This window comes from Vicia villosa, linkage group LG7, assembly GCF_029867415.1.
Source record: "Vicia villosa cultivar HV-30 ecotype Madison, WI linkage group LG7, Vvil1.0, whole genome shotgun sequence".
NCBI lineage: Eukaryota > Viridiplantae > Streptophyta > Magnoliopsida > Fabales > Fabaceae > Vicia > Vicia villosa.
Window position 1 is genome coordinate 23,036,944 of NC_081186.1, and position 24,837 is coordinate 23,061,780.

Consider the following 24,837-nt stretch of genomic DNA (forward strand, 5'->3'; position numbering starts at 1 on the left):
TTTTATGGTAGCTTGCTTCACTTGGATGATGAAGATTCTTCAAGGATTCACACATGCAACCCACTTGATCAAGCAAGATGAACTCTTCCTCCCTCTCCTTCCCATTCACGTTTCCTCTCTACTTCTCTCTCACAATTCTGATTTTTTTGTAACAAATGAATGATACCAAGTTATTCTACCAAACAACCCCTTACTACATTTATTCAAGTGGAATTGACCACCTTGCCCTTTAACTATGTGTAAACTACAAGTTTGCCATTTGGTCCAATTTCAACTAACTTCTTTGATTCCAAGCAATCTTCCCTTAACAACTTATAATATATACACTTATGCTTAGACAATTAGGGATGTTACAAATTAATTAATTAATATTTTAAATGTATACCGTAAAATTAAATGACAGTGTTATAATATATTGAATAAGATTTATAATTGATATATTAAATTATTGTTTTAAATATAAAGAAGAAGAATAAATTTGTGTGTTTCATAAGAAATTTTTTTGTCACTCGTTTTTTTTTTTTTGTATTAACAAATATTTGTATCATATTTTAGTATAAATGCTAACATTTTAATAAAAAAAATACTAATATTTTAATATAAAAATGCTAACATTTTTTCAAGTCAATTTTATTTTTCGTTGTATCATGTCATAATATCATATATTATTTTTATCAAATATATGATATTTTTGTTTTAAAAAATTATTTAAAAAATTATTTAAAAAATTACATATAATTGATTGAATTAATTTTTATAGAAAAAAAGGGTCAATACCAACTTTCTGTTTGTACGAAATATTTGATATTTTTATGAATATTAAAGGAATAAATTAAAATTAAAATTAATATCAACTATTTTTTTATGGATATTAAAATTAATGTCAACCTTATAATAGTGCATGTTTAGGTGCATGTTTAGGTAATGAAGGCATTGAAAATATGAGAATATGTTTGTATGCATTTAATTTTTAATTCTATATAAAATCTTTTTTGTACCTTTATTTTTAATTATTTCATACTTTTCTGATTCCTCCATTTGAGTTTGAATTATGTCAAGATATTATTTATTTTATTTGTATTTTATGGAAGGTAGAGAGTTATATTTATTGATATTATGTTTGAATTCTACTTCTTCTTTTTTTATGATTAATTAAGCATAATGATTGCTTTTAGATATTGAAAAACTTTGTACCTATAAAATGAATTATTATCACCTAAATTCAATTATTATCACCTACAGCTAATAACTACCTCTATTGGGTCATTTAATTTTTCAGCATGTGGATAAATGTATATAAAATCAATCTATTATTTTGTTTAACACATTCAATTTAATTAGTATAACTTCAAATAAAAAATATTAAAAGACAACATTGATTATGACAAAAAATAAATAAAATAATTAAATGATTATATTAGACAATAAAACTTTCCTTATAAAATTGATATGATTTCAGATGAATTGTTCCATATATTATCAAGGGTTTAATATTAAGAATTGCATTTGGTGTGAGTCGTGCGTGATTAGAATAAAAGTTAATAATGATGGTAATTAATTGAGTCTTGACATATAATATATGTGAGAAATCATATAGGGCATGAATTGATTTATTACAGCAATCAATTAATAGATTTATTATAAATGCTCTCATTTTTTGTGAGTATCATAGGTTATTATAATAGTAAATGTCATAGTTAAAAATAAATATATTTTCTTTCCTTAAATAAATATTATAATTACAATTATTAAAAGTTTAGATTTTAATTTGTATATATATAGTATTAAGTTTTTATGTCAAATTTCAAATATTGTTTTATAATTTATTAGTTATTATTATTATTATCGATGATGATGGATTTGATTATACCATGGTCTCAAATTTTTGTTGTTTTGTAATTAAGAGAGTTGTGTTAAAAACATATTAACTTAAATATATTTAGCCTTCCTATCACAATATAACCATAATAAATAAAAAATAAAGATAATAATAATTTGAAGGGTTGTGAATGTTTCCAAGAGAATGATTGCAAAATGGCATTGAAATTGGTTTATGCACATGAAACGTGATGGAGAGCCGCCAAAAATGCATTGGAAGTGGAATAGTTCAACATAATTTTTTTTTACTAATAATTTTTTCACGTGTATCAATTGTAATTGGCCTCATTAAATATGTATAACCTCAAAATCTAGTTAATCTATTGATTTGATCTTTATTAAAATGTAATAAGATGACATTCGTTTTCTTATATTGATTGTAGAAGTATAAATCTCTCCCGTCCAATATTTTATAATTATTTTATATTTTTATTTTTATTAGGTTATAAATCTGTTATACATATTTTATATTTAAATTTCTATTAGAATTTTGAATCTGTATAGATTGTTATTGCTGCAAATTTCAAATCCCGCTCTATACATTTTTTATTGTCGTCAGAATCAATTATAATTTATTGCTATCTTAACTCAATTTTCCGTTATAAAATAATGAAACAGAAACTTAACTTTTCGTTATTATATTTTAAATAACTTTAGTAATTTAAGTCAATCTTAACTCAATTTTAAAATAATAAAATAAAAATTAAACTTTTTGTTACTATATTTTAAACAATTTTAGTGACACCGTTTCATAGAAATACACCTTTGTCAACATGAAAAGAATGCTATCAGAGAATCACATACACATGGCAACGCAGTTGATATATTTTGTCAATAACATTAATAATTTAAAGAAACTAATTCAACAATCACTCAAAAAGTTTTTATCCTTCATATACATGAAACTAAATTGGAGCAGCTCCTCCTGTAATTTTTAGAGAAAAGTTCAGAGGTGACCATCAATTTTACCTCATGAAATTGAATGTATATGTATTCTAAGACATTAGCAGGTAGAAAAATAAAGTCATATATCCAGACTAATGTATTCTAAGAGATTAACATCTTGCTTTTGATGCAACAAATGCAGTCAATATTTTATCAAAGATTAAAATAAATCAACATTAAATTTAAAATTTAGGAAGTGACACAATAGAGACCAAATCATAAATCTCTTATAAAACTTTGGTGAATTAATAAGCTGGAGAAAAACCTAATTAGTTTTTGCTCTTACATCACCACTTATAATGATGTTATGAACCCAACCGAAATAAAACAACCACCAGTTTCAATCTTTGGAACGGTATTGAAGCCACAATTTTGACAACATCCAGACCAACGCTTCCTCTGTACAGATCGGAAAAAAAAGACAATGAATCAGTCATCACCATCCAATTGAAGCATATGAAAAAATACCTAAAAGTTAAGAAACAGTTTACATTAGGTTAATAAACACAAATCCTCTAAAACCTAAATGGTTCAATCGTATGCATAAATGATGGGTGGTGATTAAAGGGGAATTTTGTTATGCAACCATGCTGCGAATTTAAGAAGACCAAGATCCATTGGTATGAATTGCAGATAGAAAGGAAAACATGGAAAAAAAATCGAGGGAAAACAGTGAAGACGAACAACAACATTACTGTAATGAAGGAATGGTTGAAAAAAATTTGGAAGTGGGACGAAATCAGATGCCATAATATATAGATTAATGAGAGTATAATTTGAAGAGTTTTGTAGAATTCTAAGAGGGGGATGAATGGAAATAGTTTTGTACAGTTCCAAGGAGGTTTGTGATAAAGCATGCTGCAAATTGATATTTTCCAAACGGTAGTAATGATGGTAGATTAAGGAGAGAAAATTGAAGGGTTTCTCAGAAATCTAAGAGGAGAAGCATGGAGGTTGTTTTGCTGTATTCCAAGGAATTTTGCACAATTCCAAGAAAGTTTTACACGTTAGTAATGATGGAAAAATATAAAAGGGTTACTGAAAGGTTACCCAATGATTAAGGAATATAATTTATTAATCAAAATAATAAAGGAGATGCAATTACCGTTATGTCCCCGATTATCACCCTCAAATTGGTGATTAGAGGGATAATGATAAGATTTCATATGTATTCTACTTTATTATATTAAAAGTAGATATAAAAAAAATGTCATTTTATTATTGTTTTTTTTATCTAACTAGCGGGATACCTTTGAGTTCGCACATGTACCGGTAGGGGTGGTAAAGCGGGCAGCCCGCCACGTTTAGGCCCGCCCCATATATGTCTGTTCAAAAGCGGGGTGGGGTGGGATGAGTCTACTTAGGTGTCCGAACTCAAAAGTCATGTCCGCCCCGTTTACTAACGAGTTGGCGGGCTAGCCCGTCAATTTTTATTAATAATTATAACCAAAAAAGGTTGATAAAATATATTTTTAAAAAACGCACAATAGAACTTCAACATATCTTAAGTCCAAACAGTTTAAAAAATAAAACAAATAAAAATCAATTATAACAAAAAAAAAATATAACGAAATAAACTCAACCACAATAAAAAAGCGTATCAAAATAAATAAATAATACATATCACTTTAATCCTATTTAAAAACTAACTACAAAAAAACTCAATTAAGAATTTACATAAAATAGACAGTGATAACAATTACACCGCATAATACATCACGGTGCATAAAATAGTACTGCATAAAATATCAACACCTAACTTCTCACTAATTACTTCATATAAACTTTTATATTAACTGATTCCTTAATAGTTAAATCCAAAATTTGTCACTCATCAAATCCCTCCTTTTCTTAAAATCAACATCTATTTCTACATAAAACATGTGAACTAATGTATTAACAACTTAATAATTATGCATGTTATACAACTGTTCTTTTATTTCAAGCTTTTCCGATCAACACATGTATTAGAAAGTTATAGAAAGAACGTTTCAATTATAATTCAATCTCGATTTTGTGTGAAATGGAAGTGATTCATAGAATCGAAATATATAAACTCTCCATTCATTTATGAATTTTGTGTGAGAATCTTTAATATATTAAAACCCAATACTTAGCACCTCTATTAATGCCTAATTTTTTTCACATCCCGAAGAGATATTCTTACATTTTCCTTATTTATCTCAATCACTTATTTGAATTTATTTGTACTATTAATTAGTCTGTCATTAATAATAATTATTATAGAATTAATTTTTAATTAATAAATTTTTAACGCAAAATCACATTTAGGTACTAAAAAAAGATTATTAAATTGTTTTAATTATGATAATTAAGTAAAATTGATAGTATACTTACTTTATTGTATTAAAAGTAGATTGCATTAAATATATTTATTTAAAAAATGGTTAATATATTTAATAGATTTATTTTATTTATTAATCTTTAAATAGTATCATATTATCATTTTGATTAATCTTTTTCACAATAAGACTTATGAAAATAAGAAAAAAATGAAATCTGTTAACAATATTTTCAAAACTGTAATAATAATTATATTCGATTAGAAACTTTAATGATTAAAATTATCATTTGAAAAATTATTCATATTGTTTAATTTTATTCCTCTATTTTCTATGTTATGGAAGATATAAAGACAATGAAAACTGAAGAAAAAAATATAATATAGGACTAAAAATAAAAATAAAATAAATGAAAGTAATTATGAAAATAGTTAAGATAAAAATTACAATTAAGGTGTGGAAAATAGTTTAATTAGTATTAATTAGTATAAGAATATAATTATGGTGATAATTGATTCCTTATTAGTTTAATATAGCTATTAATTGTTTTTATTATGAAAATACAATTAATTAGTTTGATTGCTATAAGAAATAATTTCATAATTATTATTAGACATCTCATATGTTTCTTTACGGCGTGTGTATCTTAAGTAGAATACATATAAAAGAAGATTAATAATGTAGACAAATAAGTGATCAAATATATTTATTGGTTAGAAATCAAATGATTATATTAATTGGTATTCAATAACATTCATGTGAAATAAATTTTAAAATTAAATATGTTTTACATTTTATTCCTATACATTTTGTTCTAAGTCAAAAACAAATTTGAAAAACTAAAATAAAATTGAATTATGTAATACCCTACCAAAATGTGTCTAGAATCATATTAGCAGAATACTAATAACTGGTACTGAGTACATACAAAAGTCAGGAATAATAAAATAAGATGTATACATTTCAAAATCATCTCGAAGATGGATACAATTGATATGTCTACACAATGATAATAATACACAGCGGAAGAAAAGATCAGGCACAGTCTTCAAGGCATCCGGTCAAAATCTCTTGATCCAAGCATCTAGCAAAACTCGATCTTGCACGGTACCTGAAAAAATAATAAGATGCATGGGGTGAGATTACTAAATCTCAGAGAGTTCCCCTATCTTATGGGTTCTCTCAGCTCTACAGGGTACATACATAAACTACAGATCCATCTCAAATCCTAAAGTTTCCTCACTATCCAGTACAGGAAAGCATGTCAACTCGTAGCACCACGATTGAATGTCCACTGACCATCCGATTAGATATTCTGAGAACATATCACATGTTCGGATATTTGGTACATGTTTCCTCCAGAATAGGTCTTCCGGGTTTACCTGCCAACCTTCTGTCGGGAGCTACCCTCAAGGTCTGGTCTTCCGGGTTTACCTGCCTATCTGCCCTCGAAACAAGACCCCAAAACATACCTTTTTAATCTACATGGTAAGTAACTCATATAACTATAGAGAACCATGGAATCGACATTGAATCGCATCACACGATTCAACTCCTCCAATATCCCAGGGCCCGAATCTCACATAGAAATTCACCCTCAAGGAGATGACAAAAGGAGAAGGTGTGGCCCACATCTCCGGGAGTTCATCCCCGAAGAATAGCTCCTGAACTACGGAGCACGGCCCATTCCTGAGATCACACACTCGAGGAATGCCTGCAATATATGTGGCACAGGGGCATCCTTGGAAATACTTCACAAGAAATAGCCAACATATATGTAACATGCCTACTCGCAGTTACTATCCTTATGTCTGTTCTCTAACCCCTCGTCTCATACTTACTACACCATTAGATTGTAGGATTTTCGAAAGTAGTCGCTTGATAGGAAAAGGAATATCAGGTTAACATCCATTCATATCTCTTGGTTTAGGTATCCTAAGGTTCACCTTACCATATCCATATTTTGTTAATCGACGTACATAAGTTACACAAATTGTAAGACCTCCTCGCCTCTTGGTTCACATGCTTAGCTTCACAAGCTATAAGACCTCAACATCTTGGTGTATGTGGATAACTTTGATTTTCATTACCACTCATTCCATGATCCCCATAACCCAGTTGAAGGAACATTTATGCACCAAGGCATTTAGAATGATTAACAATACGATTATCCAAGCACTATCGTTTAGTAACCGCGATACAAGAATATTCACATGGATTTAATTAGTACTTAAAAGTATGACAATGTTGTGTAAGCTTAAGCATCTTGTAGCCCTTTCAGATAGCTTTCCAATGCATCCGACGGCGCCCAATTCCGAATTACGAAACTCCAGTTATGGTCGAAACAGTAAAGGGGTGATTTCCTGTCAGGTGCAATCGATTTGCACTGGTGTGCAATCGATTGCTCACTGAACCAGAAGCGCAGAATGTCAATTTTTCACAGTGCAATCGATTGCTTGACCCCTGCAATCGATTGCTTACTGAACCAGAAGCAAAAATCACATTTTTCTTGCATAAAACCAGTTCCAAAAGAGTTCTAACTCATCCATAGGTTCCCCAACAATCCAAATTCGAACCCCATCCTATTTCAACATTTCATATCATACAATTGCATCAAAAGAACAGATGTTTGACCGATTAAATCATCATGCAAGACATTAATAACAGTCTAAACCCTTAATCATGCAAAGTTCCCAAATCCTACCCCAAGTTCCTAACTAATGGAACTCACCTGATAAGATGTTCTAATTCTGCTTCCGATCGCTTGTGCTGCTCCAAAGCCCGATAATTCGCACGCAGATTTTCTGCATAATTCAGCTTCAGACCCCCAACTCTAAACACACATTCCAACCTCATAACAAACATCCAGCTAACAAAATTAGTGTCTAAAATTAAGGGAATTTTGTGTAGATTCCAAAAAATCAAGATTCGCATCGATACGAGTTACAGAGAAAAAGTTATCACCTGTTTAGTAGAGGCTGGTCATGAAATCCGAATTTTTGCACCCTTCATCAATTTCTTAGAACACCCATTCAAGCTTCTTAGTTCACAAACCCTAACTCTCTTGAAGTATAGATGGAGATGAATATTGATGGTCCCTTAATCTATTAGTAGCAATCCACTTTTATGGTAGCTTGCTTCACTTGGATGATGAAGATTCTTCAAGGATTCACACATGCAACCCACTTGATCAAGCAAGATGAACTCTTCCTCCCTCTCCTTCCCATTCACGTTTCCTCTCTACTTCTCTCTCACAATTCTGATTTTTTTGTAACAAATGAATGATACCAAGTTATTCTACCAAACAACCCCTTACTACATTTATTCAAGTGGAATTGACCACCTTGCCCTTTAACTATGTGTAAACTACAAGTTTACCATTTGGTCCAATTTCAACTAACTTCTTTGATTCCAAGCAATCTTCCCTTAACAACTTATAATATATACACTTATGCTTAGACAATTAGGGATGTTACAAATTAATTAATTAATATTTTAAATGTATACCGTAAAATTAAATGACAGTGTTATAATATATTGAATAAGATTTATAATTGATATATTAAATTATTGTTTTAAATATAAAGAAGAAGAATAAATTTGTGTGTTTCATAAGAAATTTTTTTGTCACTCGTTTTTTTTTTTTTGTATTAACAAATATTTGTATCATATTTTAGTATAAATGCTAACATTTTAATAAAAGAAATACTAATATTTTAATATAAAAATGCTAACATTTTTTCAAGTCAATTTTATTTTTCGTTGTATCATGTCATAATATCATATATTATTTTTATCAAATATATGATATTTTTGTTTTAAAAAATTATTTAAAAAATTATTTAAAAAATTACATATAATTGATTGAATTAATTTTTATAGAAAAAAAGGGTCAATACCAACTTTCTGTTTGTACGAAATATTTGATATTTTTATGAATATTAAAGGAATAAATTAAAATTAAAATTAATATCAACTATTTTTTTATGGATATTAAAATTAATGTCAACCTTATAATAGTGCATGTTTAGGTGCATGTTTAGGTAATGAAGGCATTGAAAATATGAGAATATGTTTGTATGCATTTAATTTTTAATTCTATATAAAATCTTTTTTGTACGTTTATTTTTAATTATTTCATACTTTTCTGATTCCTCCATTTGAGTTTGAATTATGTCAAGATATTATTTATTTTATTTGTATTTTATGGAAGGTAGAGAGTTATATTTATTGATATTATGTTTGAATTCTACTTCTTCTTTTTTTATGATTAATTAAGCATAATGATTGCTTTTAGATATTGAAAAACTTTGTACCTATAAAATGAATTATTATCATCTAAATTCAATTATTATCACCTACAGCTAATACCTACCTCTATTGGGTCATTTAATTTTTCAGCATGTGGATAAATGTATATAAAATCAATCTATTATTTTGTTTAACACATTCAATTTAATTAGTATAACTTCAAATAAAAAATATTAAAAGACAACATTGATTATGACAAAAAATAAATAAAATAATTAAATGATTATATTAGACAATAAAACTTTCCTTATAAAATTGATATGATTTCAGATGAATTGTTCCATATATTATCAAGGGTTTAATATTAAGAATTGCATTTGGTGTGAGTCGTGCGTGATTAGAATAAAAGTTAATAATGATGGTAATTAATTGAGTCTTGACATATAATATATGTGAGAAATCATATAGGGCATGAATTGATTTATTACAGCAATCAATTAATAGATTTATTATAAATGCTCTCATTTTTTGTGAGTATCATAGGTTATTATAATAGTAAATGTCATAGTTAAAAATAAATATATTTTCTTTCCTTAAATAAATATTATAATTACAATTATTAAAAGTTTAGATTTTAATTTGTATATATATAGTATTAAGTTTTTATGTCAAATTTCAAATATTGTTTTATAATTTATTAGTTATTATTATTATTATCGATGATGATGGATTTGATTATACCATGGTCTCAAATTTTTGTTGTTTTGTAATTAAGAGAGTTGTGTTAAAAACATATTAACTTAAATATATTTAGCCTTCCTATCACAATATAACCATAATAAATAAAAAATAAAGATAATAATAATTTGAAGGGTTGTGAATGTTTCCAAGAGAATGATTGCAAAATGGCATTGAAATTGGTTTATGCACATGAAACGTGATGGAGAGCCGCCAAAAATGCATTGGAAGTGGAATAGTTCAACATAATTTTTTTTTACTAATAATTTTTTCACGTGTATCAATTGTAATTGGCCTCATTAAATATGTATAACCTCAAAATCTAGTTAATCTATTGATTTGATCTTTATTAAAATGTAATAAGATGACATTCGTTTTCTTATATTGATTGTAGAAGTATAAATCTCTCCCGTCCAATATTTTATAATTATTTTATATTTTTATTTTTATTAGGTTATAAATCTGTTATACATATTTTATATTTAAATTTCTATTAGAATTTTGAATCTGTATAGATTGTTATTGCTGCAAATTTCAAATCCCGCTCTATACATTTTTTATTGTCGTCAGAATCAATTATAATTTATTGCTATCTTAACTCAATTTTCCGTTATAAAATAATGAAACAGAAACTTAACTTTTCGTTATTATATTTTAAATAACTTTAGTAATTTAAGTCAATCTTAACTCAATTTTAAAATAATAAAATAAAAATTAAACTTTTTGTTACTATATTTTAAACAATTTTAGTGACACCGTTTCATAGAAATACACCTTTGTCAACATGAAAAGAATGCTATCAGAGAATCACATACACATGGCAACGCAGTTGATATATTTTGTCAATAACATTAATAATTTAAAGAAACTAATTCAACAATCACTCAAAAAGTTTTTATCCTTCATATACATGAAACTAAATTGGAGCAGCTCCTCCTGTAATTTTTAGAGAAAAGTTCAGAGGTGACCATCAATTTTACCTCATGAAATTGAATGTATATGTATTCTAAGACATTAGCAGGTAGAAAAATAAAGTCATATATCCAGACTAATGTATTCTAAGAGATTAACATCTTGCTTTTGATGCAACAAATGCAGTCAATATTTTATCAAAGATTAAAATAAATCAACATTAAATTTAAAATTTAGGAAGTGACACAATAGAGACCAAATCATAAATCTCTTATAAAACTTTGGTGAATTAATAAGCTGGAGAAAAACCTAATTAGTTTTTGCTCTTACATCACCACTTATAATGATGTTATGAACCCAACCGAAATAAAACAACCACCAGTTTCAATCTTTGGAACGGTATTGAAGCCACAATTTTGACAACATCCAGACCAACGCTTCCTCTATACAGATCGGAAAAAAAAGACAATGAATCAGTCATCACCATCCAATTGAAGCATATGAAAAAATACCTAAAAGTTAAGAAACAGTTTACATTAGGTTAATAAACACAAATCCTCTAAAACCTAAATGGTTCAATCGTATGCATAAATGATGGGTGGTGATTAAAGGGGAATTTTGTTATGCAACCATGCTGCGAATTTAAGAAGACCAAGATCCATTGGTATGAATTGCAGATAGAAAGGAAAACATGGAAAAAAAATCGAGGGAAAACAGTGAAGACGAACAACAACATTACTGTAATGAAGGAATGGTTGAAAAAAATTTGGAAGTGGGACGAAATCAGATGCCATAATATATAGATTAATGAGAGTATAATTTGAAGAGTTTTGTAGAATTCTAAGAGGGGGATGAATGGAAATAGTTTTGTACAGTTCCAAGGAGGTTTGTGATAAAGCATGCTGCAAATTGATATTTTCCAAACGGTAGTAATGATGGTAGATTAAGGAGAGAAAATTGAAGGGTTTCTCAGAAATCTAAGAGGAGAAGCATGGAGGTTGTTTTGCTGTATTCCAAGGAATTTTGCACAATTCCAAGAAAGTTTTACACGTTAGTAATGATGGAAAAATATAAAAGGGTTACTGAAAGGTTACCCAATGATTAAGGAATATAATTTATTAATCAAAATAATAAAGGAGATGCAATTACCGTTATGTCCCCGATTATCACCCTCAAATTGGTGATTAGAGGGATAATGATAAGATTTCATATGTATTCTACTTTATTATATTAAAAGTAGATATAAAAAAAATGTCATTTTATTATTGTTTTTTTTATCTAACTAGCGGGATACCTTTGAGTTCGCACATGTACCGGTAGGGGTGGTAAAGCGGGCAGCCCGCCACGTTTAGGCCCGCCCCATATAAGTCTGTTCAAAAGCGGGGTGGGGTGGGATGAGTCTACTTAGGTGTCCGAACTCAAAAGTCATGTCCGCCCCGTTTACTAACGAGTTGGCGGGCTAGCCCGTCAATTTTTATTAATAATTATAACCAAAAAAGGTTGATAAAATATATTTTTAAAAAACGCACAATAGAACTTCAACATATCTTAAGTCCAAACAGTTTAAAAAATAAAACAAATAAAAATCAATTATAACAAAAAAAAAATATAACGAAATAAACTCAACCACAATAAAAAAGCGTATCAAAATAAATAAATAATACATATCACTTTAATCCTATTTAAAAACTAACTACAAAAAAACTCAATTAAGAATTTACATAAAATAGACAGTGATAACAATTACACCGCATAATACATCACGGTGCATAAAATAGTACTGCATAAAATATCAACACCTAACTTCTCACTAATTACTTCATATAAACTTTTATATTAACTGATTCCTTAATAGTTAAATCCAAAATTTGTCACTCATCAAATCCCTCCTTTTCTTAAAATCAACATCTATTTCTACATAAAACATGTGAACTAATGTATTAACAACTTAATAATTATGCATGTTATACAACTGTTCTTTTATTTCAAGCTTTTCCGATCAACACATGTATTAGAAAGTTATAGAAAGAACGTTTCAATTATAATTCAATTTTGTATGTATAATAATTTAGAATACAATTCAATCAATATAATTCTAAGAGAAGAGTGTTATTTTTATAGTTAAAGTTGTTTTAATTCTAAATAAAAAATAATTTTTTTAACAAAAAATCCGCGGGCAAAACCCGCCCTGTCCCGCCTCGGCCCGGTTTTTTAAGCGGGTTAGGCGGGACGGGCCAACTTAAGGTACCGAGCCGAAAACCTCAGCCCAGTCCGCCCAAAATGGTGGGTCAAACGGGCCGCCCCGACAGGCCTGACCCATTTTGCCATCCCTAGGTACCGGTCGGATACGTTTATTGGATTAAAAAATTATTGTTTTTAAATAAAAGAATAATTAAGTGTTATTTTATTAATATGAAATAAAAATTGGAAAGATCAATTATTTGGCTTAAAATATTACTGTTTTACCAAAAGTAGAACAAAATGTAACCTGCATAAAAAAAATACACAACACAATGTCGATTGTCCAACGCAATACACTTAGTCGCATTTACTTTCAACATGCAATTCCCGTTAATATTCAATATTTGAATTAATAACTCCACGTTTTGGTTAATATTCAATAGTTTGATCAATAACTTCATGTTTTCGTTAATATACAATATTTTGATCAGTAAATTCATGTTTTTGTTAATATTTAATATTTTGATCTCTAACTTCATGTTCCCGTTATTATTCAATATTTTGATCAGTAATTTTATGTTCCCGTTAATATTAATATTTTGGTTAGTAACTTCATGTTCCGGTTAATATTCAATATTTTTATCAGTAACTTCGTGTTCTAGTTAATATTCAATATTTTGATTAGTAACTTCATGTTTCCGCTAATATTAATATTTTGATAACTAACTTCATGATTCTATTAATATTCAATATTTTTATCAATAACTTCATGTTCCCGTTATTAGTAAATTTATGTTTCCGTTATCTACTATCTACCCATTATTATTAGATTGACCAAACTACCTAGAATACCCTTCTCATAAAAATAAATTACACTACTAATTAGACATTTTCGTAATTAACAAAATAACTCTTCACTTTATCCTTTGATTCCCCAAGTGTTCAATTCTCATTGGTCAGAATTAAAATATACTTTTTTTCCTCCAACATAACTCATTCTTTTCTCTTTTCAATGGACGCTCTCTTCTTTCTTTTCTCCGAAAACCCTAGCACAGCCGCTGCTTTCATCACCTTCTTCAAGTTCCTTCTGCATCAGCTTCAGGCATCTTCCTCTAACTCATTACTTTTTGTTATCAAAGCTTGAAAGTTTTAGTTGGTTTGTTATCGTTTTCCGTATTTCAACATCAAATTCAACTTCATGACAACTAATTGCTTTTTGTTGTTCATCTTCAATGAAAACACTAAAATAATATTTCACCTTTATGTTCTTCTTCTTCTCTTTCAGTCAGAGCACAACGAAAACACTGAAACACTGATATAAAGTTTTGATTTTTTTAGGGTTTTTGGTTATTTCTATTTTTTAATTCTTTTTCTTTTGTTGCAGAAAGTGTTTTCAAGAGGTTTTCTGGAAATGAGTTGCCTGGGTATGATGATGGTGATGTGGGTTCAGCAAGGTTTGACAAACCTATAAGCTTTGCAGTTGATGTGAGACTTGGACCAAAGTATCACGGGTCTCTCTAATTGTTCTCTCCGGTAATTTTTCACTACTTATTATTAGATTATTAGATCTTACTATTTAATGGGGAAAAATATAACCGATTGATTTTTATAATTCTTTCTCGATCCGGTTTTGTTCAACTGTTTGTGTGATTGTTTATGATCAATTTGCAAATTAGTGAACTGAGATCTATCTTACAGGAAACAATTAAGGATTATTAGCACTATGGTAGGTTAGTTTTTAGGATTAATAGCATTAGGGTAGGTTAGTTCATCATTCCAGTGAATCTGGGATTTTAAGTTCATTTTTTAAGTCTTTTGATTAACAAGTTAAGATTTTTAAAGTACATATGTTCTTAGTTATAGTGTTTTTTTTTGTTTCAGCATTAGAAAATTTTTAAAGTTTCATAAATCTGGGATTTTTGTTGTTATGGGCTTATGCTTTTTGATGAATAATGTTAAAGTTCTGATTTTTAATGTTCTGATTTTGTTGTTTCACCATTAGTTTTAATGTTCTGATTTTTAGATTGTATGTATTTGAAAGTTCCATTCTTCATGTCCTCTGTACTATGCTTTTCTGATTTTGTTGTTATATTTTTAAGGTTATTGATGCAAAATGTCAAAGTTACCTTTTGTAAACTACTGATTACATTTTCTTATAGTTTTCTTTGTTATTTCACCATTAGAAAGTTTAGATTTATAGTGAACTTTGTAGTTTTCCGCTTTTCTTATGGTTACTTTAAGGAAATGAACAAGATTGTTAGTGGTATAAGATTTTGCCAAATGAAACAGATTGTTAGTGTTGTACTTCAACAGAATGACCATCCCAAGATCAAAAGAAGGGGGTGAAGATCTTATTGTAAAGCACACTTTGTCTCACACTGAAGCTTTATGTGGTTTTCAGTTTTCCCTGACTCAGTTCAACAACTCTTGATTAAGTCAAATCCTGGAGAAGTTATTAAGCCTGGTATGTAGATCTTTCAGATTTGGTTTACTGCATTGTCTTATTATTATTCAATCTTTTGGTTATGCAGATTCTTACAAGGAACTTAATGGTGAAGGCAGTTCTCACAGAGGTTTTGAATTGCATATAGTCTCTTAAAAATAACTATCTTTATATATAAGGGCAAATATATGACAACTCCTTATAAAGCACTGCATATTCTTTGTCAACTGGTTCCATTAGCACTTTACATTTTATATTTGCTTGATTTCCATATTCTATTTGCAAACCTAATATACAATGAATTATATTACACTGTTGCATGAGTGATCAATTTATCTAGACTATTTCTTATAGCCAGATTTGTTTTTACACACCAGTTTGCACATATAATACTAACCTTTTTTGGTTAATTCTTATACCAGATTTTGAAACTATTTGAAATTGTAGGGCTTGGATATTCATTATGGTTTACTTACCGATATTTGCTGTTCAAAGTGAGTACTTAATTTTAGTAATATTTGTTTATATGTTCATCTTAGTTATATCTAAGATTATTAACCAAATGTCTTAATCTGCAGAGAAATAGAGATGAGTTGTCTGATATAATAGAGGGACTCAAGGAATAAGTGTTTGGTTAAGAAGATTAATAGTTGTTATGAAACAGTGAATTAATATCTAGACTGTATAGTTGTTAGGGTATGCATCAGTTTGATCTATATGTATTGACAATCTATTTACTTGCTTGGTATGAAATTCTGGTCAAGTGTAAGTGATCCATGAAATTATGTTGTTGTCATATTATTAATAATTTCTTTACTACTACTTTTTTTCTTTAATTCTTTAATGGTGTTGTAATGGCACTGATATCAGTTTATTGCTACTGATTATTGTTCATTGCTATTATTTTTTTTTTGTTATAATGGTATTGATATGAATTTATTGGTACTGATTGCTAATATTATTATTATTTATTTATTGGTTTGCTGGTGTTAGAATGATATTGATATGGGTTGGGTTTATTGTATTGACTATTATTATTATTATTATTATTCCTAGAGGTGTTGTATGGTACTATATCACAAATATCAAGAATCTGTAATACATTGGAATTGACTACTATATCTATGATAGTTGGAACAGATCTTATACTACTGCAGCTTTATTTACAAGTCTTACATTTATCTTGCTTCAACCATACTGCTATTCATTGATATCTATGTGTAGGGATGGCAATTTGGCCCATCCCCAGTGGGTACCCACAAAAAACCCCATATCGGGTAGGGTAAATACCCATAAAAATGGCTATGGGCACGGGCACGGGTAATTACCCATTAAAATATGTGGGTATGGGTGCGGGCATGGGTACCTTACTACCCAACCCGCCCCATACCCACACTACATATTTCTAAAATGTCATTTATATTATTATATAAAAATGCATGATTCTAAATTTTTTTAAAAATATATCGCTATTAAATCATTACACATTTTAGTAAAAGTGTTTATTTGTTTCTTAACTCAACAATAACATACATAATTTTTTTAATATTGTTAAAAAGACTTAAATTATATGATATTTTGTAATTAAACGATTTAATTTTACTATAAATGCGGATAAACGGGTACGGGTATGGGCATTGAGGTACCCACAGGGTACGGGCATGAATATTGATGCCCACGCGGGTTTGGGCTCGGATACGGAGATTTTTTTAAACTGCGGGTATGGGGACGGGTACTATAGTACCCTGCCCAATCCATGCCCATTGCCATCCCTATCTATGTGCAGTCCTGTCAATTTTCTTAAGACAGCTAATCATACTATTTTTTAATGCAAATTTATTTCTTTTCATAAATATAACCGCTATGTTCCTATTTATTTATTTATCCAATGACTCTTCAAGTCTGCTACACCTATTTATTTCTTTCCATAAGTATAAAAGTATTACTTTAAATTAAATTGTCAACCCATCAATTGACAATAATTTATTTAAATCTTCCACCTATTATTTATATAAACTTATTATTTGTAGATATAAATAATTTAAAGAGTTTATTAACCACAAAATCTCGTGAATATGTTATCTAAATTACTTATTATAATATATAATAAACTAAATAATCATTTATTTATATAGTTGATTTGAACAATTTTAAGTATATAATATTATTTTGTATTTTTAATTAATATTAAAATATTGAAAGATTAACATTGAAAATTTAAAATATAATTGTTTCACCGTGAACATTTAATAAAATATAATAAAAAAACTAAATATTGACTGATCATATCTATTTATAAAACTAAAATGTTTAGATAAATAATACAAGTACAAAATAATACACAGAAAATATTTAATTACATAAAAATTAATTTTTTAGATTTGATTTCCCAATAATAATAAATTTCTATTTAAGATCAATAATATTTTTTTAAAAAAATTGAATAAATTGATTTTATTACCAATTGAAAAAAAAAAGTTAAACAAAATAAATTAACAATTTAGCATTATCCCTAATGAAGAAAAACTTTGTTCATTTCCAAATATTTTATTACCAATTAACAATTTAACAATTTTATTTCTAAATATTTTATATATTTAACTCTTAACTTGTCTCTTAGGACATTTAACTTGTGTCTCAGGAGTTAGAACACAAGTTAGCATTACCGTTAATGAAGGAAATTTTTTTTCATTTTCTTGAAAAACTTTGTTGGTAATTTAATTCATGCACTTTAATGAAGAAAAAAAATTATTGACAGCTATAGTATTTTGCTATTAATTCAGTTTAATGCATTTTAATGAGAAAAAAAACTTGCAACATCTATTGTAGAATAATTGATGGAAATAATTAGATTTGGAAGTTTTTAATCGTATTGCAATATATATTTATAAATACCCTTTACTAACTCCACTTAAATAGTGAATTGATATCATACAATTACATTTGGACATTAAAATGGTACCTAAATTAATTAATTTAGTATATTATAATAAATTGTTAAATTCAAAGTTAATATATGTTAACTTTGTATATGATTAGTAAAATATATTTTTTATCAAAGTTAATTTTAATTATTTTCCTTTCCATCATTTTTACTATTTATTTCAAAATAAACATGCCCATTATTTAGAATAGATGCTTTTACATTCTTCTGTAACTTATCTTTAATTAAAATAATTATTGGCATCTATAGTATAGTATACTAAAATGATGAGATTTGAGTATTTTTAATTGTAATATAATATATAACCGAATTTTTTTTAATAACTATGTGCATAAATTAGCATTACATATGAATTAAATATTTTATCTCTTCATTTTTTTTCAAAAAATTTTGGTTTTACAATATATTTAAGTAATTATATTTATTTATTATTATTTAAAATAATAATTAATCAATTTCTTATTTTAATCAACAACTATTTTTATTTGAGCGATAAAATCTTTATTTGTAGATGATAAAAAAAATTGCTTCGTCATGAATCCACTTTTGTATTTTATTTTTAATTTAATACAATTGAGAGTGATGTTTGTAAATTTTAAGGACATAATGAGAGTGATATTTTTAAATTTTAAGGAAACAATTGAGAGTGATATCACTAAAAATATCAATTTATTGTATTCTAAGAAAATAATGAGAATGATAGTTATAAATTTTACCAATTTCTACGAATTTCTTCACTGAAACTCACTATTTTCACGGGTTACTAACACCACAATATATCTATCTATTTTAACCAACAAAATATTTATAAATATTTATAGATATTAGTTATATTTATAAATATTTATAGATATTAGACATATTGGATTTATCATGTTGGTGATTAGCAAATCCTTAGGTACTAGACCCGATATAACTTTTACTAACTCCTCTGAATTTTATTACTTTAACTCACTATTTTTACGGGCCACAATCACCACAATACCTTTTTTATTTTATTCAATAAAATATTTGTACATATTTATAATTATCAGTGATATTTATAATATTTCACTTTCAAAGATGATGTTTTCACATTAACATTTCTAAGTATATTCCTAAAAACTATTAAGGTATATGTGCTCATTTCGTTTGTACTATATTATTCACATTAAGATATAAATTACTCGTGCGGACGCACGGGTCTTCTACTAGTTATTCAATATTTTGATAAGTAACTTTCCCATTAGTATTTAATATTTTGATCAGTAATTTAATATTTCCGTTAATATTCAATATTTTTATCACTAACTTCATGCTCCCGTTAATATTAATTGATTAAAATCAATTTACAAATCACATATATTATTCCATATATAAAAATATTTGAATCAATCGTATAATTATTCTTGTACATAAATAATTTTGTTTTGGAATTATCTATAAAAATATTTAAATCAATAGTAAACGTATTCTTGTTATTATTCAATATTCAAATAAATGTGTTAATACAGTACCATATACGCGTACCATATAAGTACTCATGTGTATCCATACTATATTATTTCGTATTTGGATGGAATTGACCCGTTAAAGTTTTAAATTTAGTATCAATAATAATATTTTATTATAATCTAATATTTCGAGTTTTAATGGTTATTTTCTCTTTTATTTTAAGTAATATTTTTTTCTGTTAAAGAATAATTATAAAACCGTTTTGGAATGTGGAAGATGAGAATGTTAAAGAGTAATTATAAAACCGTTTTGAAATGTGGAAGATGAGTATATGGAGGAATAATTTTTTTTTCCCGTTTTAGAATGTGGAAGATGAGAATATGGAGGAATAACTGTTTAATAAAATATTTAAGAAATAAATGGGGAGAATTGTTAGGAAAGCCACTTGCTTATTTTTGGATCAGAAAAGGGTGTTCTTTTCTTATATTATAGAGAGTTATCAAAATTATATTTAATATACTTAGGTAAACTATTTTTTATTCATATAAAATATACGGGTGATTATAGGGATTATATAAAAATATGATCTACAACAAAATATGAATAATTATGGGGATTATATAAAAATCTGGTCTACAATAAAATATGGATGATTATGGGAAACATGGCAGCAATCGCGTGACACTTCTTCTTCCAACAATGGTAGTTGATGGTGGAAGTGCCTTGAGTAAAAGTTTGGCAAAGATCTCAACTCTAGTAAGGAATGAATCCAAATCAATCCAAAGCATGATTATATAAAAATCTGGTCTACAACAAAATATGGATGAATATAGACTCCAACCAGTAGAACACATACATGCATAGATTCAGTGGCGGAGCCAAGAATATTATGTAGCCTGGGCAAAAAATTTAATTGAACTTTACATGTGACAATATATAAATAGTTATAAAGTGTGCTACATAAGAGAGATGAAACCTAACCTGCGAATAGTGTGCTAAATAAAATTAAGAGGTAAATGTCCTCTCCGAGACTTTTTTGCGGTGAATGTTCGAATAATATCAACATCTTTAAGTGACTTGAATATCTCCCGCTCGGTGTAACATATCATCAAGTCATTGAACCACACATCGTTGATCTTGTTGTGCAAATTAGACTTGATAATCTTCATTGCTCATAAAAGCCCTTTCAACGGATGCTGTTGACACCGGCAATATCAAAGCCAACTCAATGAGCTTGTAGACTAATGGAAATACCAAATGTTTCTCAGTTTGAACCATCTTCATAGCCAAACTTTGAACATCTTCGCAAGAAGTAAAGGAAGCATGCCTTTTCACTTGATGTGCATAAGTGTCTCAAGTTGCTCCCTTATTGTTCCACGGTCATCACCAGAAAAGTCTACATGATAAATATTAGCAAGACCAGCAAGCTTATCAACATCAAACTTGGAAAAAGAGTTCTTGGGGTCAAGACATGAGAAGCAATCCAACACAACGTTACTTCCTTCACAAAACCGCCGATCCATCTCCACACATATTTTGTCAATAGCAACATAAAAAATCTCTGCACGATAATGGTGAAGATTAGTGACAATCCTCCCTTCTCTTCTTGAACGTCCCCGAATTGGTATTTCTTCATCCATATTTGGCACCGAAATACTTTGAGCAAAACAAAATTCTTGGACATCAATAAATAAATCATCCCAACCACTCTCTCTTAATGTAGCTAACCGAACTTTAACATCATCAACTAATTCCATAGCAAGCACAATATTAAGATCTTTTGTTTGCAAGATTTTTGAAAGTTCATTTGTGATACCAAACAACTTTAACATAAACTTCAAAATGAAAGCAAATTTAAAGCTCTCCATTTTTTCTATCAAACCCGCCGCTTGAGATGGTCCACGTCCATCTTCATCAACAATACTAAGCACCTCTAACACGGAGGACCACATCTGATCCAAACGAATCAAGGTAGTATAATGTGAACCCCATCTAGTATCTCCGGGTCTAGCGAGACTAGATGATTGGTGCAAGCTCTTTCCTTGAGATATCTCACCACTCTCAAGTCTATTCAAAATTTCTCGGTGTTGTGCCTCCTTCAAAGTATCACTTCTTTTGCAAGATGCACTTGTTGTGGTTACAATCAAGGAGATGTACTCAAAGAAATCATGAATAGATGAGCAATTACTAGCAACAGACACAACCACCAATTGCAAATGGTGAACATAACAATGGACATAGAAAGCATAAGGGTTTTCATCTAGAATATTTCTTTGTAAACCATTGAACTCACCTCTCATATTTGAAGCCCCATCATATCCTTGCCCTCGTATCCTTGAAATAGATAACGTGTGACGATCTAGAATACCATAAAGAGCATCCTTTATTGCCTCAGATGTAGTATATTTGACATGATGTAGAGCAATAAATCGTTCCACAACTTTCCCTTTGTCATTCAAGAACCTAGAAATATAAATAAAAATTCAAATGTATTCATCTATGTTATGTTTGAATGAAATTTAAAAGTTTAAGTTAATAATTATAGTAGTTTCAATAACAAACTCATTGTACTAACCTCAACATCACCGCCATTTGTTCTTTGACAGATATATCACATGACTCATCAATAAGCACATAGAATTATCTATAACCAAGCTCTTCCATAATTACCTTGGTAACTTCATATGCTCAATACGTTGCAAGCTCCTTTTGAATGTCACCAAAAGTTATTGTGCAATTTTTTGGACCATGATCAAAAGCATATCTTACTTTTTCATCATTAGATTTTACCCAATCCACCATCTCTCTAAAATTTCCCTTGTTTAGAGAAGTAGATCTTTCATCATGGCCACGGAAAGCAATGCCTTGTGCTATGAGATATCTAGTACAATCTAAAGAACAAGTCAAACGGATCTTATACAATTCTTCTGATTCCCTAGTTGCTCTAGCAAAGATACTTGTCACACTTTGTTTTTTTATTATTACAATCATCATAGTGCTTCATACATGAGTTGTGCTTACTATCATGACTACCAATATGATCTTTAAAGCCTTTAGATGCATGCTTCCAATCTTTAAATCCGTCTTTGTTGAAGACTTCATAACCAAAGTGTTCGGCCCTCCCGGGAGGCTTAAAGAGAAAGCAATAGAAACAATAAGTTGCATCCTTTGACTCACTGTATTTAATCCATGTATATCTCTTATATCAAGCTTTACAAAATGCTCTTGAAGACTTCCCAAATTGAGTACGAGGAAATCTTGCTAAATCTGGTTGTGTTGGACCCTTCAATATATATGCCCTCCTCACTTGGTCTTGAATACTGGGAGCATACTCGTGAATTTGTTTCCTACATCCTGGATCACGCACAATCTCATTTGGATTAAACTCGTTGGCCACATTAGGGGGTGTTTCTTCTACTTCGGCTTCCGGTTGCTTAACATTCACTTTCTCAATACTTGTTCTAGGAACCAAAATCCTCCTTATCTCTAAAATTTAATGATTCGGTGAAAAGAATTTTTAGATAAACAATTTGTAACCCAAAAATTGACGAGACCGAATAATTAAATAAAATAAATAAATCGTAACAAAAAAATTAAAAGAGAATTTTACTATTATGAATAACCTATTAAATTAACCAAAATCTTTGATACTATGTTAGAAAGAAAAAAAGAGTAGAGTTACTTATATGTCATTTGCAGTACAGGGTATCATAATTTTTCTCCACAACCCGTAAATAGCGATAAAATTGAAAATCAAATAAATTTATACTAAAATTTAATAATCAAAACTCGTTTTAAATAAATCAAAACTCCAATTCAGAAAAATTATTTAAAAGTGTGTGGGGTTTGTGAGTTGTTGTTGGGTCGTGGAAGAAGATTGTTGCAGAAGAAGAGGGTTGGAATTGAAGGATAGAAAAACACTTTGAAAGGGGGGTTTGAATAAGTGTAGCTTTAAAACTTGTAAGATAAAAACAATTTGCACAAAGATTTTTATCCTGGTTCGTTGTTAACTAAACTACTTCAGTCCACCCCCTTGGAGTGATTTACCTCACCTGAGGATTTAATCCACTTATCACACTTGATTACAATGGTTTTCCACTTAGCCAACTGCTAAGTCTTCTAGAGTATCCTGATCACAACCTGATCACTCTAGGAACAAACTGCTTAGACAACTTCTAAGACTTGCTAGAGTATACTGATCAACAACCTGATCACTCTAGAACTTACAAATTAATGTAAACAAATTCTTTTAAGAGTTACAATGCTTCTTATAAAGCTATTATCACAACTGTGATTTTCTCTTAAGTTTAAGCTTAAATCTCACTAAGATATTACAACAGCAATGTAGTGAGCTTGATGATGAAGTTTGAGAGCTTTTGAATTTGAACAGCGTTTGTGCAAGTTGGTTCAGAGTTCGTAACGTAGCTTCTCATCAGAACTTCATATTTATAGGCGTTTGAGAAGATGACCGTTGGGAGCATTTAATGCTTTGCGTATTCCGTACAGCATTGCATTTAATGTTTCAATCTTTTGTCAACTACCTCGAGCCTTGTTTCTGCTGTGTCTACTGACGTTGCCTTTAATAGCTTCTAACGTTCCTTTTGTCAGTCAGCGTAGCCTGCCAGTCTAGTACTTGCTTCTGATCTGATGTTTGTGTAAACAACATTTGAATGTCATCAGAGTCAAACAGCTTGGTGCAGAGCATCTTCTTGTCTTCTGACCTTGAAGTGCTTCTGAGCGTGATACCATGAGAACTTCAGTGCTTCTACTTCTGATCTCAAGTTCTTCTGATGCTTCCATAGACCCAT

At 28.9% G+C, this 24,837-nt stretch overlaps 1 protein-coding gene and 1 long non-coding RNA gene across 3 annotated transcripts; one reads left to right on the forward strand and one right to left on the reverse strand.

The window, feature by feature from the left end:
* The first annotated feature begins 14,595 nt into the window (after positions 1 to 14,595).
* Positions 14,596 to 16,487, forward strand: LOC131617027 (uncharacterized). Of its 2 annotated transcripts, XR_009288398.1 has the most exons (5): positions 14,596 to 14,741; positions 15,610 to 15,672; positions 15,740 to 15,781; positions 16,099 to 16,145; positions 16,230 to 16,487. It is a non-coding gene; the product is annotated as an uncharacterized LOC131617027 (long non-coding RNA). The 2 variants fall into 2 exon arrangements; XR_009288397.1 differs by having other exon boundaries at positions 14,596 to 15,672.
* Positions 16,488 to 21,360: 4,873 nt separating this feature from the next.
* Positions 21,361 to 22,621, reverse strand: LOC131618764 (uncharacterized). The gene is made up of 3 exons (XM_058889926.1): positions 22,605 to 22,621; positions 22,017 to 22,492; positions 21,361 to 21,776 (listed from the first exon to the last, which is right to left on the reverse strand). Exons 1-3 carry the CDS (start codon positions 22,619 to 22,621, stop codon positions 21,361 to 21,363), a joined length of 909 nt encoding a protein of 302 aa, XP_058745909.1.
* Between the last annotated feature and the right edge of the window lie 2,216 nt (positions 22,622 to 24,837).